Consider the following 18168-nt stretch of genomic DNA (forward strand, 5'->3'; position numbering starts at 1 on the left):
ACTACACTACACCTCACTACACTACACTACACCTCACTACACTACACCTCACTACACTACACTACACCTCACTACACTACACCTCACTACACTACACTACACTACACCTCACTACACTACACCACACTACACTACACCTCACTACACTACACTACACCTCACTACACTACACTACACCTCACGACACTACACCTCACTACACTACACCACACTACACTACACCTCACTACACTACACTACACCTCACTACACTACACTACACCTCACTACACTACACCTCACTACACTACACTACACTACACTACACCTCACTACACTACACTACACTACACTACACTACACCTCACTACACCTCACTACACTACACCTCACTACACCTCACTACACTTCACTACACCACACTACACTACACTACACTACACCTCACTACACCTCACTACACTACACCTCACTACACTACACTACACCTCACTACACTACACTACACCTCACTACACTACACCTCACTACACTACACTACACCTCACTACACTACACCTCACTACACTACACTACACTACACCTCACTACACCTCACTACACTACACCACACTACACTACACTACACTACACCTCACTACACTACACTACACTACACCTCACTACACTACACCACACTACACTACACCTCACTACACTACACTACACCTCACTACACTACACTACACCTCACTACACTACACCTCACTACACTACACTACACTACACCTCACTACACTACACTACACTACACTACACCTCACTACACCTCACTACACTACACCTCACTACACCTCACTACACTTCACTACACCACACTACACTACACTACACCTCACTACACCTCACTACACTACACCTCACTACACCTCACTACACTACACTACACTACACTACACTACACCTCACTACACTACACTACACTACACTACACCTCACTACACTACACCTCACTACACTACACCTCACTACACTACACTACACCTCACTACACCTCACTACACTACACCACACTACACTACACCTCACTACACTACACTACACCTCACTACACTACACTACACCTCACTACACTACACCTCACTACACTACACTACACCTCACTACACCTCACTACACTACACCTCACTACACTACACTACACCTCACTACACCTCACTACACTACACCACACTACACTACACTACACTACACCTCACTACACTACACTACACTACACCTCACTACACTACACTACACTACACTACACTACACCTCACTACACTACACCTCACTACACTACACTACACCTCACTACACTACACCACACTACACTACACTACACCTCACTACACTACACTACACCTCACTACACTACACTACACCTCACTACACTACACCTCACTACACTACACTACACCTCACTACACTACACCTCACTACACTACACTACACCTCACTACACCTCACTACACTACACCACACTACACTACACTACACTACACCTCACTACACTACACTACACCTCACTACACTACACTACACCTCACTACACTACACCACACTACACTACACCTCACTACACTACACTACACCTCACTACACTACACCTCACTACACTACACTACACCTCACTACACCTCACTACACTACACCACACTACACTACACCTCACTACACTACACTACACCTCACTACACTACACTACACCTCACTACACTACACCTCACTACACTACACTACACCTCACTACACCTCACTACACTACACCTCACTACACCTCACTACACTACACCTCACTACACTACACTACACTACACCTCACTACACTACACTACACCTCACTACACTACACTACACTACACCTCACTACACTACACCTCACTACACTACACTACACCTCACTACACTACACTACACTACACCTCACTACACTACACTACACTACACCTCACTACACTACACTACACTACACTACACCTCACTACACTACACTACACTACACTACACTACACTACACCTCACTACACTACACTACACTACACCTCACTACACTACACTACACCTCACTACACTACACCTCACTACACTACACTACACCTCACTACACCTCACTACACTACACCACACTACACTACACTACACTACACCTCACTACACTACACTACACTACACCTCACTACACTACACTACACCTCACTACACCTCACTACACTACACCTCACTACACTACACTACACTACACTACACCTCACTACACCTCACTACACTACACCACACTACACTACACTACACCTCACTACACTACACTACACCTCACTACACTACACTACACCTCACTACACTACACCACACTACACTACACCTCACTACACTACACTACACCTCACTACACTACACCTCACTACACTACACTACACCTCACTACACCTCACTACACTACACCACACTACACTACACTACACTACACCTCACTACACTACACTACACCTCACTACACTACACCTCACTACACTACACTACACCTCACTACACCTCACTACACTACACCTCACTACACTACACTACACTACACCTCACTACACTACACTACACTACACCTCACTACACTACACTACACCTCACTACACTACACTACACCTCACTACACTACACCTCACTACACTACACTACACCTCACTACACTACACCTCACTACACTACACTACACTACACCTCACTACACTACACCACACTACACTACACTACACCACACTACACTACACCTCACTACACTACACCTCACTACACCTCACTACACTACACTACACCTCACTACACTACACCACACTACACTACACTACACCTCACTACACTACATCACACCACACTACACCTCACTACACTACACCACACTACACTACATCACACCACACTACACCTCACTACACTACACCACACTACACTACACCACACTACACTACACTACACTACACCTCACTACACTACACCACATTACACCTCACTACACTACACCTCACTACACTACACCTCACTACACTACACTACACCTCACTACACTACACTACACCTCACTACACTACACTACACCTCACTACACTACACTACACCTCACTACACTACACCACACTACACTACACTACACCTCACTATACTACATCACACCACACTACACCACACTACACTACACTACACCTCACTACACTACACCACACTACACTACACTACACCTCACTACACTACACTACACCTCACTACACTACACTACACTACACCTCACTGCACTACACTACACTACACTGCACTACACCTCACTACACTACACTACACTGCACTACACCTCACTACACTACACTACACCACACTACACCGCACTACACTGCACTACACCTCACTACACTACACTACACTGCACTACACCTCACTACACTACACCTCACTACACTACACCTCACTACACTACACTGCACTACACCTCACTACACTACACTACACCTCACTACACTACACTGCACTACACCACACTACACCTCACTACACTACACTACACCTCACTACACTACACTACACCTCACTACACTACACTACACTACACCTCACTACACTACACTACACTGCACTACACCTCACTCCACTACACTACACTACACTACACTGCACTACACCTCACTACACTACACTACACTACACCTCACTACACCTCACCACACTACACTACACTACACCTCACTACACCTCACTACACTTCACTACACTACACTACACCTCACTACACTACACTACACCTCACTACACTACACTACACTTCACTACACTACACTACACCTCACTACACTACACTACACCTCACTACACTACACCTCACTACACTACACTACACCTCACTACACTACACCTCACTACACTACACCTCACTACACCACACTACACTACACCTCACTACACTACACCACACCTCACTACACTACACTACACCTCACTACACTACACTACACCTCACTACACTACACCTCACTACACTACACTACACCTCACTACACTACACTACACCACACCTCACTACACTACACCACACCTCACTACACTACACCACACCTCACTACACCTCACTACACTACACCTCACTACACTACACTACACTACACCACACCTCACGACACTACACTACACCTCACTACACTACACCTCACTACACTACACCTCACTACACTACACCTCACTACACTACACTACACTTCACTATACTACACCTCACTACACTACACTACACCACCCTACGCCACACTACGCTACACTACACCATGCTACACTACGCCACGCCACACCACCACTACACTACGCTACACTACACCACGCCATGCTACACTACGCTACACCACACCACACCACCACTACACCACACCACACCACACTACACTACACTACACCACCCTACGCCACACTACGCTACACTACACCATGCTACACTACGCCACGCCACACCACCACTACACTACGCTACACTACACCATGCCATGCTACACTACGCTACACCACACCACCACTACACCACGCCATGCTACACTACGCTACACCACACCACACCACCACTACACCACACTACACTACACTACACTGCACTACACCTCACTACACTACACTACACTACACCTCACTACACCTCACTACACCTCACCACACTACACTACACTACACCTCACTACACCTCATTACACCTCACTACACTACACCTCACTACACTACACTACACTACACCACACTACACCTCACTACACTACACTTCACTACACTACACCTCACTACACTACACCTCACTACACTACACTTCACTACACTACACCTCACTACACTACACTTCACTACACTACACTACACCTCACTACGCTACACCTCACTACACCTCACTACACTACGCTACACTACACTATGCTACACTATGCCACGCCACACCACCACACCACCACACCACACTACACTACGTTACACTACACCACACCATGCTACACTACGCTACACCACACCACACCACCACTACACCACACTACACTACGTTACACTACACCACACCATGCTACACCACACCACACCACCACTACACCACACCACGCTACACTACGCCACGTTACACTACACCACGCTACACTACACTACACCATGCTACACTACGCCACACCACCACTACACCACACCACACTACGCTACGCTACACTACACCACACCACCAGCTCAGTGGACTGTGAGGTGTGAGACGGCCGTACCGTCATGTCTTACGTCCACATGAGGATGAGGGCGACAGATTCTTCCAGACAGAGATCAGATATTGAATAAAGGACAGAGGAGCTGCTTCATGCGTTATAAAAGTGTTTGATCCAGTGTGTGTGGTCTTCCAGTGCGTCCTCTCACCGTCTGTCTCTGCTCGTCCTGCAGTACTGCAAGTGTCTGTCCCTGGGACAGCCCTTCAGCTTCGGCCAGCAGGACATGCCCCGGCTCCGGAGGCAAATGTACAAGGAACTGTGTCACTGCAAGCTCACCCTGTGACTCCCCCCAGCCCCGCCCCGTCCCCGTCTCCAGGTCCATGTCCAGCCCCGCCCCGTCTCCAGGTCCATGTCCAGCCCCGTCCCCGTCTCCAGCAGGACATGCCCCGGCTCCACATCCATGTCCAGCCCCGTCTCCAGCAGGACATGCTCCGGAGGCAAATGTACAAGGGACTGTCACTGCAAGCTCACCCTGTGACTCCCCCCAGCCCGTCCCCGTCCCCTAACCCCCTCCAGCCCCCGTCTATAGCCCCGTCTCCGGCTCCCAGCCACACCTAGAGCCCTGTCCCCGCCTTCCTTGAAAACCCAGCGGGACAATTAAAAAAAAAGCGAGGACAAGGGGAGCCAATGATTGACTGACTTGACTTCAAAAGACCCAAGAGAAAGTTTCTCTGCCAACATCCAGACGAATATCTTCTACTGTATGAAATGTTCTTGTTTGACTCTTTGTCTTCGCTTTCCCCTCCACCTTTTTATAAACTGATTTCATTTCCGTGTCATGGTTATTCCTTTGTGGTTGACAGAGGCCAAGACTGCGTCGCTTCCTTTCTGGAAAAGTCCACTTGGGTCTGGTCCGGCTCTGGTAAGTCCTCACTGTAAATACCGGGTCCAGACCCGGGTGGACGCTGAGCAGAGCTCCGGGGTTTACAGCCGCCTGGAGCGTAACACCAGTCCCTTCTCCATCCTCAGAGCAAGGCGCTGGACACTTCCACGTCTCCGACTCCTTTCTGCTTATAGTTTGTCTCATCCCCGTTTTCTATACGGACTTTTCTGAACTTTTCCAGAACAGCGGTGGAAAGCCCTCCGCCAGACCTCTGTATTCTCACTAACGCACTGGAGTCCAGCTGGACGTTTGGTCTGCTGATCACCGCCCGAAGGCCAATCTTTACATTGCATTTATCTTTTTCTGTGTTTTCTCGCTGTCAGTAAACGTGGTGATATGCTTATTGCTTTAAACAAATGGTGTTAAAAAGACTATACATTTGTTTTCTCTTTGAAGTAAGTTCAGAAAAGATGATGTGGTTAGTATTTCTTAAAAGAGCCATTTTGGGTGAGGACCACAGCAGCTTCAGAACAGGCGCAGTACTTCCACAGCGGAGTCACAGTGCTCTCCTCCTCTTTTTATAATGAGACAAACTTGTGGATAGCTGTGTGTTTTTATTTCAGCATTTTTTTGTTTGTTTTTCAAACTGAAGTTCATGCAACAGAGTTGACCGTTTTATATCTTCTGCAATGCATTATGGTTGCTAAAAATAAAAATATGTGGCAAACGGCAATCTGCGTGCTTTGTGCTGAACGGAGTGGTTCTGCTTCCATCACATGCTTCACATTGTTAGTGTGAATGGGTTCTTTACTACTTTAGATGGAGAAACTCTTATTTTACGCTGTAACCAAAAAACTACTGAGATTTACTGACCCTAATGTGTGTTTGTCCAGGACACATTGGCACTGTTTGTAACTTCCTGCTGTTGAGTCTGCCAGCACAGATGAAGCTTCCTCATTCCTCATGATACACACTTTTTGAGTGTGGAGCAATTTATGAGTTTCTGTTGTCCCGATTTCAAAGGTTGAGCATTTTCTTTTATGAGAAGGAAAACTTAATTCTGGGCACCAAGTGTCTAACTGAATCAGCCCACAGCTATAAAATCCACCTGGTCTTCTGACTACAAACAGTATGTGCTGCTGTCACACTGAAAATACTGAATGTACTGGAAAAGTTACTGACTTCAAACATTTAAACTTGTTCCAGATATGCCACACAAACTGAAACTAAAGTCTTTGTGCGTGTAGAAGAACACATCTGAATCTAATCCTACAATTAGTGTAGCTTTTGATTGAAGTGAAGTTTCATGGGCTTTCTGGAACAGCAGGAACACTTCAGGCGGTCCAGGGCCAGTTTCATGGTGAGACTACCTTTTTTTTTGTTTAGTTTTTTTACCGATTTTATTTATTGAAATTTCACAGGTGAAATTATACAGTTTTACTGGTCAGTTGTGGTAAATTCTTCTTTTAAGACGAGAGAACAAAAGCAACAAACAAAAAAACCCTCGGAGGGTGAGAGATGGAGAGAAACCTCGGAGGGTGAGAGATGGAGAGAAACCTCGGAGGGTGAGAGATGGACAGAAACCTCGGAGGGTGAGAGATGGAGAGAAATATGGTCGAAGATGTAAAACGTCCAGTGGAGTTCAGTCTATTGTTTTCTAATGGCTGCCCGGGGGGCTGCCGACATAATCCAGGGTGTCCCGTTTGCAAGGAGCTTGGTTGCTCATATGCTCTTGCTGTAAAATACAGAGACCGCCCGTCTGATTTGCCGATGGTGAACAAAACACGCACTCCTCCCCAAGTCATGCCCCGCCCAGTTTCTCTGACATCTCGACCCACCCAATCAGAGGCCAGCATGGGCGGGACTTCTGGTAAATGACGGGGGCGTGTTGCAATAAGAACGCTGTATTTTGTGTTGTCACCGTATAAAAGACATTTTTGCCGCAGCCTCTTTCTTTGGAAATATGTCGGCTGAATATGATAACAGGTAAGGAAAACCGCGGATGGACCGGGGTAGAATTACGATGTTTCAGGCTAAATATTGTAACTTAGACAACATTGCGAGATGTAGAGGTATTTAAAAAAAAAAAAGTATGTCGGGCTTTTGATTGTCGACGTGAAGCGGAACATCCTGTTACTTTGCGGGTTAAGTGGAGGATAGACCCGTGGCTCGGTTCTCGGATTTTAAAATCTCAAACCACTTTCCAGTGAGTCGTTCACGTAGAAGGCGAGTCCAGATGAATATTCGGGTGGTTGGATCGGGTACCGGTGGAGCTCCCCGGTCTGCATCGGGGCCGGCTCCGCCGGCAGAGCACGTGAATGGCGCTGGTCTGGGCCTTCGCCCGCTCTCCTTCCACCGCCGCTCGGTTTTATCCGGACATAAACGCACTGTAATGAGCTTTTTCTGGCTCCATGTAGTCACTGGCTGCTGGAGCTCGTTTAATCGTGGAGGCTTAAGGACCTTAAGCAAAGCTATTTGCGGTTTTTTCTTTTGTTCCATAAACGCACATGGTCGTCGTGACGTCCCGGCTGCCCGGACAGAGTCTCGGGCGGATGTTCTACCAGCCGCTTCTTTCCGTCGTGGGTGAAACATAATGTGCCTGAGTGAAGCGAGCAGTGGCCGGGTGGTGTGCGGGGCCCCGGCCGGTGGGCCAGACCGGCTAACTGTGCTGGAAGGCCGCGTGGAAGGACCGAGGCCTGGTGAGGCTGTTAGCAGGCCGCGGCTAACGGCGGCTAATCGTCAATGTCTTCCACTAAACCGTCCGCCGGGGTGTAACGGAGCGGGTTCGTTGGGCCTGTGTGCGCGGCCGAGGCCGGAGTGGGGGTCGAACACGGTGCCGGGTGGGTTCGGGGCGCGGGCAGTCGGAACCAAACGATTCTGTGAAGAACGACCATCTTGGAAATGTTGAGCAAAAAATGGCGGACAGAGAAAAGGCGTGAGCTCCGAGGAAAAGACCCGGATGAAGCGGCTCGAGGCCCGAGCGGAGGTCGAAGCTGTTGATTGGCTTACACAATCCACGATAGCTGTGCCTTTTCCTCTAAAAACCCTTTTTAAAAGTCTCCTGTCTTTGACACGGTGGCTAAAACGTATTAAACGTCTTGTATATAAAGGTCAGAAGGGGAAACGAGGACTAGACCTTAAGATCAAATCTATTAACCTGACATCGTATTGATTACCAGTAACTCTTGTGAGGCTTCACCACAAGTCTTTCCCTGAGAAATGGTGACAGAGTGTGGCAGTAAAATGTCTCCATTGTCTTGTTCACAGAGACAATGGCCCCGAGGGCATGGAGCCGGACGGGATCATTGAGGTAAGAGATGCTGTCTCATCGGGTTACCTGGCTGTTGCCTCATGATACACAGCCGTTAATTCTAACGAATGTTTGCCTTGTGACTTCAGAGCAACTGGAACCAGATCGTGGACAGTTTTGATGAGATGAACTTGCGCGAGGCTCTGCTCAGGGGAATCTATGCCTACGGTTTTGAGAAGCCTTCTGCTATCCAGCAACGAGCCATTATTCCTTGTATCAAGGGTGAGTATGTGTCAACATGCTGTTGAATCTAAACTTCCTAAGTATCAAGAAATGCAAAATGTCCCAATAGTCAGTCGGCCTGTAGAACATGAATTCTCTAGACTCCACAGTAAGTGGACCTTTCTCCTGGTGTCAAACGATTGTCCTGCACTTCATTTGGTATCCACTCTGTAGCTGAACTATTAATCATGCTGACGTTGTCTTGCAGGTTACGATGTGATCGCTCAGGCCCAGTCTGGCACTGGGAAGACTGCCACCTTTGCCATTTCTATCCTTCAGCAGATTGACGTGGAGCTGAAAGGCACCCAGGCTCTGGTCCTGGCTCCCACCAGGGAGCTGGCTCAGCAGGTATGCAGCACCGACAGGCTGATAGAAACTGTGTTGTATGAGCTTCATATGGCCTTTAGGGCTCCTCAATAAATGGTTTATAAGTTGTATTCTTTCCTCTCCAGATCCAGAAGGTGGTCCTGGCCCTGGGTGACTACATGGGAGCCAATTGCTACGCCTGCATCGGAGGAACCAACATCCGCTGTGAGGTCCAGAAGCTGCAGGCCGAGGCTCCTCACATCGTGGTGGGAACTCCTGGCCGTGTCTTCGACATGTTAACTCGCAAAAACCTTTGTAAGTCAAGTCACCGACACTGGACTCCTCTCACCCCCCAGCCCAGTGGGGCGGTGTTGGTGTGGTTTAGATGCTCCTGCTGTATCGTGATGAAACCCATGCGTGTCAGCTGACTCTGGACTTTACTGTTGTGCTGCTGCTCTGGACGGCGTTCTGTCGGCTTGAGTCTGCAGTACAGCAGAGGTCCAGAGACGTGATCATACATTGCTTTTTCTGAATACAGCAGCCGTCATAGTGATGGTCGGTCTCCTCAAAGCACTACAAAAGAAGTTTAAGGTTGTCGTCTGGTGTTCATGGGTTTAGATACTGCAGAGTATAGGCTTTGAACCAAGCTACATTTCTTTATTCCCACAGCATCAAAGTACATCAAAATATTTGTGCTGGATGAGGCTGATGAGATGCTCAGTCGCGGATTTAAGGATCAGATCTACGAAATTTTCCAGAAACTGCCGAGCAACACGCAGGTGAGCGTCCCCGGCACATCGGTGAAGGTCACCAAGCCAACGGCGGCAGAGTCTGACCCTCTATCACCTTTAGGTCGTCCTCCTGTCGGCCACCATGCCCGCTGATGTTCTGGAGGTCACAAAGAAGTTCATGCGTGAGCCTGTCCGAATTCTTGTGAAGAAGGAGGAGCTGACCCTGGAGGGAATCCGTCAGTTCTACATCAACGTGGAGAAAGAGGTGATGCGTTGATCTGCAGTGTGGAGCCTTCAGTAGCAGACGTGTGTTAACGTGTGAACCTCCTCAGGAGTGGAAGCTGGACACGCTGTGTGACCTGTACGAGACCCTGACCATAACACAGGCCGTCATCTTCATCAACACCAGGAGGAAAGTGGACTGGCTCACTGAGAAGATGCACGCCAGGGACTTCACCGTGTCTGCTCTGGTGAGGACCTCCGCCCGTCACTGGGACGTCCCGGAGACGTCGTCTGTCCTCCTGTGTAACTGGCGCTTGTCTTTCAGCACGGGGACATGGACCAGAAGGAGAGAGACTTGATCATGAGGGAGTTCCGTTCTGGATCCAGTCGAGTCCTCATCACCACTGACCTGCTGGTACGTGTGTCCTCTGTAGTACTGAGACACAATTCAGTCTTTGGAACGGACTTGTTGTGAAGTAGGACTGGATCACGTCCAGGTGGTGCAGCTGACTTCTGTCCAGCGTTGACTTTGTTCTGAGGTTCTGCTTACATTGTCCAGCTGAGGATTTGACAGGCTTAAACACAAGTTGGCCTGAATTTTACATTTGAGTTATACTTTGATCTTTTTAAAGCTGAATTCAGCTTTGTAATGGTTAAACTTCAGTGTGTAGGTGAACTTGAAGTCAATGACTTCACCATCAAATGTCTTTGCTTTGTGTGTTTGACCCCTGAATGTCCAAAGTTCCCTCTCCTTCCATCTCCTGTGTTGCTGAAGGATTGAAAGTTCTTTGGTACAGAATGCGATCTGCCCTCCACTGTAGCTGGGCTCCCGTCCCGGACTCACAACTTATTGGCAGATGACATGAACCACGTGTTTGGATGTTTCACATGTATGTTGATGTGCAGCAGTAACCCAAGCGGTTTGTCCTCAGGCCAGAGGGATTGATGTCCAGCAGGTGTCTCTGGTCATCAACTACGACCTGCCGACCAACAGAGAAAACTACATTCACCGGTAAAACCTGCCTTTCTTCCACCTAGAATGACAAAGCTGTTGGTGTTCAGGCAGGAACTTTCTCTCTTTGTCGTGGATTTGATTTGGAATGTGCTAATTTAGAAAGTCTGCATAAGGTGTTGAACACTTGTGGGATAAGTTGCTTGAGACTCCTTATTGAGAATAACTCTCCACTGATGTCTCCTTGATGGGCCTCAAACATGACTGGTCCTTGTTGCTCCCCCAGGATTGGACGAGGTGGGCGCTTTGGCAGAAAAGGAGTGGCCATCAACATGGTGACGGAGGACGACAAGAGAACCCTGAGGGACATTGAGACTTTCTACAACACCACCATTGAGGAGATGCCCATGAACGTGGCCGATCTGATCTAGACAAATTAAAAATGCCCGTCGTCCACCCCAACCCACTTATTTTAGAAGTCAAAATCTTTTTCTTATATGATCCTCATTCTAAAACCTTCCTTTGCTAAATTCCAACATGACTTTCGCATCTCGATCAAGACTTTGGAAATAGTTGTGTTGCATTTTGCTTTTTTTTTTTTTGTCTATAATGGAAGGATAACGTACTCATCTGCCTGCCATAGTCTTTTGTTTCATGTCGGCTCCCAAACTGTTCCAGCAGCTCACTCCTCTCCTGAATCCCAGCCACACCTCCACAAGCTCCCCAAGCCGGGTGTCGCTGGTCTGTACTGGTCCCAGTAGAGCCAGACCTGCAGTGTGACGCTGCCCGGAGCTTCTGGGGTGTGGCTGTGGATTGCACAGCGCCACCTGCTGGGTGGCTGGTAGACGAGTGGTTTGGACTGCAGTTCACTTTGGACTTCAACTCCACTTTGTCCATAACACAGGTGGAAGCGCTGCGGTGGAACCACGTCAGTATTTAAAGCGCCCACGCAGCCTTCCACTGCTCCATGTTCAGAACCGCAGTCTGGTCCTAGAGTACACTGGGCATATTCAATAAAGAGACCTGTACAGTAACCTCCGTCATGAATGAGTGGTTTACCCTTCTGATCCTTTCACCGCTGCTCACGTCTTTGTGTGGCCGCTGTACGGTCGGCGTCCTCCACCCGTACAGCGGCGTGTTGGGTTGAGGTGAGTAGTTTGGGAGGCGGAGACGGTGAGTTGTGGACGTTCCTCCTTACTGGGGGTTTCTGGCGAGCGGCTCACGTTTTGTAACTACGTCACTGAGGTGTTGGTGGGTGGGGGTCGGGGTGGTGTCTGACGGTAATGGACCAAACTACAAATGAGTATATAGAGATTATACCCCTCTCCACTCCACAAAATTCCACTGAGAATTAAAAGCCGTCGTTGGCATCTTTCATTTTTTAAGTGACTTTCTGGATTCATTCTTTTGACAGAAATCAAGTTTTCTACATTGGATTCTGTATAGTATTTATTTTAATGGTCTTTAAAATAAAGGTTTGTGGTTTTTAACAGTGTAAACTGGGCTCTGCATTGTTGAGTAGTTTGACGGAGTGAGGGGCTCGGTGCAGTCGTTCAGCTGGACTTTTACTTTTACAGCATTCCAGCATGTCATTACTGGTTGTCTTTCCACAATAAACATTTAATTGTATGTTCGTGTCATTTCCATCAAGTCAGTGAGACTACAAACTCCCGACTCTCCCCACAGGTGAGGTTAGAAGGTGGGAGGTGAAGTAATGGCTCGATGAACATCAAAATGGACGTTGCTTTGTGACGCGGCGTGACGTCACGGCACAAATAAAGAGTTGTGGAAGATGTGGACAGTAGAGGTCGCCCTCGGGTCCACTGGTCCTGAGCTCAGAAACCAGTTTGGATGAACGGGCTGAAGAGCCAATGACGTTCTAATTGTCTGGAAGGGTTCCACTTTTACGTTTTTCTATTTACATTGTCTTAAATGTCACCAATGAAATGTTTTGAGTTTACTCTCAAATAAACCGTTTGATTTTAAAAAATTGCAGACACTTCAGTTCCAAGTGTGTGTGTGTGTGTTGCTATGGTTACTGGTCCATGTGGATCTGCAGGGTACAGAACCATTTCACAGATTCCTTGGTTTGTGTAGAACCCTCTGAGTTCCTTCATGCAGGAGGAGTTGGATGTTTGAAGATGATGAGTGTTGATGAAGGGCAGAAGTTCCAGACCTGGTTCCAGATCGAATGGAGGATTTTCAGAGTCCAGTTGGTCCTGGATGTCGTCCATCTGGATCCAGTCAGGAACTGTGACTGTGGTCTTGCAGAACCAGAGGACGGTTCTCCTCCATCAGGCTGGGGTTCTGGTCCAAACAGGTCCCGTTTGTTCTGGAAGGGTCGTTTGCTGGTGAAGTCAGAATCACTGAAACAGCAGATATTTTGTAGTTGGAAGGTTCTGGGTTTTTCTAGTGTCCTTATTGAATCCCGTGTTTGGTTCTTCCAGGAGAATGATCATTGTGGAGAGTTGGACCACAGGAAACTCCTGATCTGATCCCGGAGGTGGCGTCAGGTTCAGGGTCGGAAACATCCTTTTAAGCGGGGATTGATTGGTTCATCCCTTTATTTGATTCTATTCATGAATTCCATGTATTATCTATCTACACTGAACAATCTCTTTCACAAACACAAAAATCATTTGTTAAGTTGAAGTAGTTTAATCATGTCACACATTTCCATCGATTCATATTAAGTAGATTGAATCCCATTTATTCATATCTGAGGAACATGTATTAGAGTAAACCGTTCAACAACAAGAAATTCAATAAGCTCATGATAATCAAACATAGTTCTGATATGTAAACGGAAAAACTGCATAGTTGATTTTTTTTGAGTGTATTTAAAGTGATGTCGTCACGTGAGAAACAGCAAAGCCTGAATCAGGACCAGCTTGTCTGGACCAGAACCCTGGGTGTGATGTGACGTCAGCAGGAGGATTCACTTTAAACTACAAGTCCTCAAAGTGTCGTCATATGCAAGCTTCATCTAGCATGACGTTCTGACCCACTGGCACTGTTCAACAGCAGCAACCATAGAAATACCACTGTGCTACTGGGAACTGTAAATCCTATCAAGAATACTACTACTGAGTGTTTTTACCCCATACTTTTCCTTCCTGTGTTTCCATGTCTATATATGAATCTATATTATCTATTTAAATACATAGTCTACTCTCTTGTGTAGAACTGTCCTGTCTGTCTTTAATTATCTTTGCAATGTGGAGCTTCTGGGATGAAACAATTCCCCATGTGGGATAAATAAAGTCCGATCTGATCTTCTATTGATTTGAATCAGTTCAGTTTCAGTCCACTAGGGGGAGACATTGTTCAATTATATCTAATTATATTATAGACAGTGCAATAGCAGAGGAACACACACACACACACACACACACACACACACACACACACACACACACACACACACACACACACACACACACACACACACACACACACACACACACACACACAATTTCAAACATGAGCAAGCATGAATAATGCTGGGTGAATTTACTCCTCCCAATTGGATTTGATTTGATTTATTTGTTTGTTCTGAACAAAGGAACAATTAAAAGTAGATGAAAAAAATAAAGATAAACAAAAAGCCAATTTCAATATAGAACACATTTGAGTGGTTTGAAAAGGCATAGAACCAGAATCTAGAACCCGGGTGGGCGACGTGTTGAGCTCAGGGCTCACTGACTTTCAGTTTCCCAGATGAGCCAGGCCGGCACCTGATGCATACGTTTCAATACAAACATAAACAGGCATGAGAGTGTTAATACTGACATTCAGTGAGAACAGTACTGTTACTCACCGTCTCACCGAGACGTCTGGACTGAGTTTTGTTGTGTCAAACCTCAGTACTGATCTGAGCTTCATCACACATCTGGGATCTCTGGTGCTTTGTTGATCTTAGTCACACTCAGGGTACGTCCAACAATGACCTGTTTTCATGCTTCTAAACCCGCCTCATGTGGACGACAGGCCAGGAACATCTGGTTCAGGTGAACCAGGTTCCTGGTGTGGACGACAGGCCAGAAACATCTGGTTTAGCTGAACCAGGTTCCTGGTGTGGACGACAGGCCAGAAACATCTGGTTCAGCTGAACCAGGTTCCTGGTGTGGACGACAGGCCAGAAACATCTGGTTCAGGTAAACCGGGTTCCTGGTGTGGACGACAGGCCAGAAACATCTGGTTTAGCTGAACCAGGTTCCTGGTGTGGACGACAGGCCAGAAACATCTGGTTTAGGTGAACCAGGTTCCTGGTGTGGACGACAGGCCAGAAACATCTGGTTTAGGTGAACCAGGTTCCTGGTGTGGACGACAGGCCAGGAACATCTGGTTTAGCTGAACCAGGTTCCTGGTGTGGACGACAGGCCAGAAACATCTGGTTCAGGTGAACCAGGTTCCTGGTTCAGGTGAACCAGGTTCCTGGTGTGGACGACAGGCCAGAAACATCTGGTTCAGGTGAACCAGGTTCCTGGTTCAGGTGAACCAGGTTCCTGGTGTGGACGACAGGCCAGAAACATCTGGTTCAGCTGAACCAGGTTCCTGGTGTGGACGACAGGCCAGGAACATCTGGTTTAGCTGAACCAGGTTCCTGGTGTGGACGACAGGCCAGGAACATCTGGTTTAGCTGAACCAGGTTCCTGGTGTGGACGACAGGCCAGAAACATCTGGTTCAGCTGAACCAGGTTCCAGGTGTGGACGACAGGCCAGGAACATCTGGTTTAGCTGAACCAGGTTCCTGGTGTGGACGACAGGCCAGAAACATCTGGTTTAGCTGAACCAGGTTCGTGGTGTGGACGACAGGCCAGAAACATCTGGTTCAGGTGAACCAGGTTCTGGTGTGGACGACAGGCCAGGAACATCTGGTTTAGCTGAACCAGGTTCCTGGTGTGGACGACAGGCCAGAAACATCTGGTTTAGCTGAACCAGGTTCCTGGTGTGGACGACCGGCCAGAAACATCTGGTTTAGCTGAACCAGGTTCCTGGTGTGGACGACAGGCCAGAAACATCTGGTTTAGCTGAACCAGGTTCCTGGTGTGGACGACAGGCCAGAAACATCTGGTTTAGCTGAACCAGGTTCTGGTGTGGATGACAGGCCTGAAACATCTGGTTTAGCTGAACCAGGTTCCTGGTGTGGACGACAGGCCAGAAACATCTGGTTTAGGTGAACCAGGTTCTGGTGTGGACGACAGGCTAGAAACATCTGGTTTAGGTGAACCAGGTTCCTGGTGTGGACGACCGGCCAGGAACATCTGGTTTAGCTGAACCAGGTTCCTGGTGTGGACGACAGGCCAGAAACATCTGGTTTAGCTGAACCAGGTTCCTGGTGTGGACGACAGGCCAGAAACATCTGGTTTAGCTGAACCAGGTTCCTGGTGTGGACGACAGGCCAGGAACATCTGGTTCAGGTGAACCAGGTTCCTGGTGTGGACGACAGGCCAGAAACATCTGGTTTAGCTGAACCAGGTTCCTGGTGTGGATGACAGGCCAGGAACATCTGGTTTAGCTGAACCAGGTTCCTGGTGTGGACGACAGGCCAGGAACATCTGGTTTAGCTGAACCAGGTTCCTAGTTTAGGTGACCCAGGTTCCTGGTGTGGACGACAGGCCAGGAACATCTGGTTTAGGTGAACCAGGTTCCTAGTTTAGGTGACCCAGGTTCCTGGTGTGGACGACAGGCCAGAAACATCTGGTTTAGCTGAACCAGGTTCCTGGTGTGGACGACAGGCCAGAAACATCTGGTTTAGCTGAACCAGGTTCCTGGTGTGGACGACAGGCCAGAAACATCTGGTTTAGCTGAACCAGGTTCCTGGTGTGGACGACAGGCCAGAAACATCTGGTTTAGCTGAACCAGGTTCTGGTGTGGACGACAGGCCAGAAACATCTGGTTCAGGTGAACCAGGTTCCAGGTGTGGACGACAGGCCAGAAACATCTGGTTCAGGTGAAACCAGGTTCCTGGTTCAGGTGAACCAGGTTCCTGGTGTGGACAGGCCCTATAAGTCTGTCCACACACATACGTAGTGTCAAACAACACCAGCATCCTCTGTCTTCTGGACAGGTGGACATTTGACGGCACTCGTCCAGTTTAAGACAGTTGAACTTCTTCTTGAAGACGGTGTCACAGTAATCATCAGTGAGTTTCAGCTGAACTCCTGTGGTTCCGTTCCAGGATCTTGTGTGAAGCCACGTGAGACCAGCTGAAGTCACTTTTCCACGTTTCCAAAATCAGAGAACCGACAGCAGAATTCTCCGTGCAGGTCGTCCAGGGATTCCCGGTACTTGTTCCATGTCGCGGAACCTCTTTCAGCGGAGTCAGTGTGGGGAAAGGAGTCAAG

The 18168-nt window shown here is 48.1% G+C and overlaps 2 protein-coding genes across 2 annotated transcripts in view; both read left to right on the forward strand.

Moving 5' to 3' along the window:
- Positions 1-6793, forward strand: part of senp3b (SUMO specific peptidase 3b) — a 37270-nt gene extending 30477 nt beyond the window's left edge. Inside the window, exon 12 of the mRNA XM_080519208.1 lies at positions 5425-6793. Within this exon, the coding sequence (XP_080375334.1) occupies positions 5425-5535 (111 nt within the window). The 3' untranslated portion in view covers positions 5536-6793. The remainder of the gene's footprint in view (positions 1-5424) is intronic.
- Positions 6794-7982: 1189 nt separating this feature from the next.
- LOC308146928 (eukaryotic initiation factor 4A-I) lies at positions 7983-13447 on the forward strand. The gene is made up of 11 exons (XM_080518927.1): positions 7983-8061; positions 9343-9385; positions 9475-9607; positions 9816-9955; positions 10060-10228; positions 10583-10692; positions 10766-10909; positions 10977-11114; positions 11192-11281; positions 11799-11878; positions 12105-13447. Exons 1-11 carry the CDS (start codon positions 8039-8041, stop codon positions 12247-12249), a joined length of 1215 nt encoding a protein of 404 aa, XP_080375053.1. The 5' UTR covers positions 7983-8038; the 3' UTR covers positions 12250-13447.
- The last annotated feature ends 4721 nt before the right edge of the window (positions 13448-18168 follow it).

Source organism: Blennius ocellaris, assembly GCF_963422515.1.
Source record: "Blennius ocellaris genome assembly, chromosome: 23".
Classification (NCBI taxonomy): domain Eukaryota; kingdom Metazoa; phylum Chordata; class Actinopteri; order Blenniiformes; family Blenniidae; genus Blennius; species Blennius ocellaris.

Coding starts and splice junctions, on each gene's coding strand:
- LOC308146928 (XM_080518927.1), top strand. CDS start 8,039: ATGTCGGCTGAATATGATAACAG. Junction 8,062..9,342: donor TCGGCTGAATATGATAACAG/GTAAGGAAAACC, acceptor TCTTGTTCACAG/AGACAATGGCCCCGAGGGCA. Junction 9,386..9,474: donor AGCCGGACGGGATCATTGAG/GTAAGAGATGCT, acceptor TTGTGACTTCAG/AGCAACTGGAACCAGATCGT.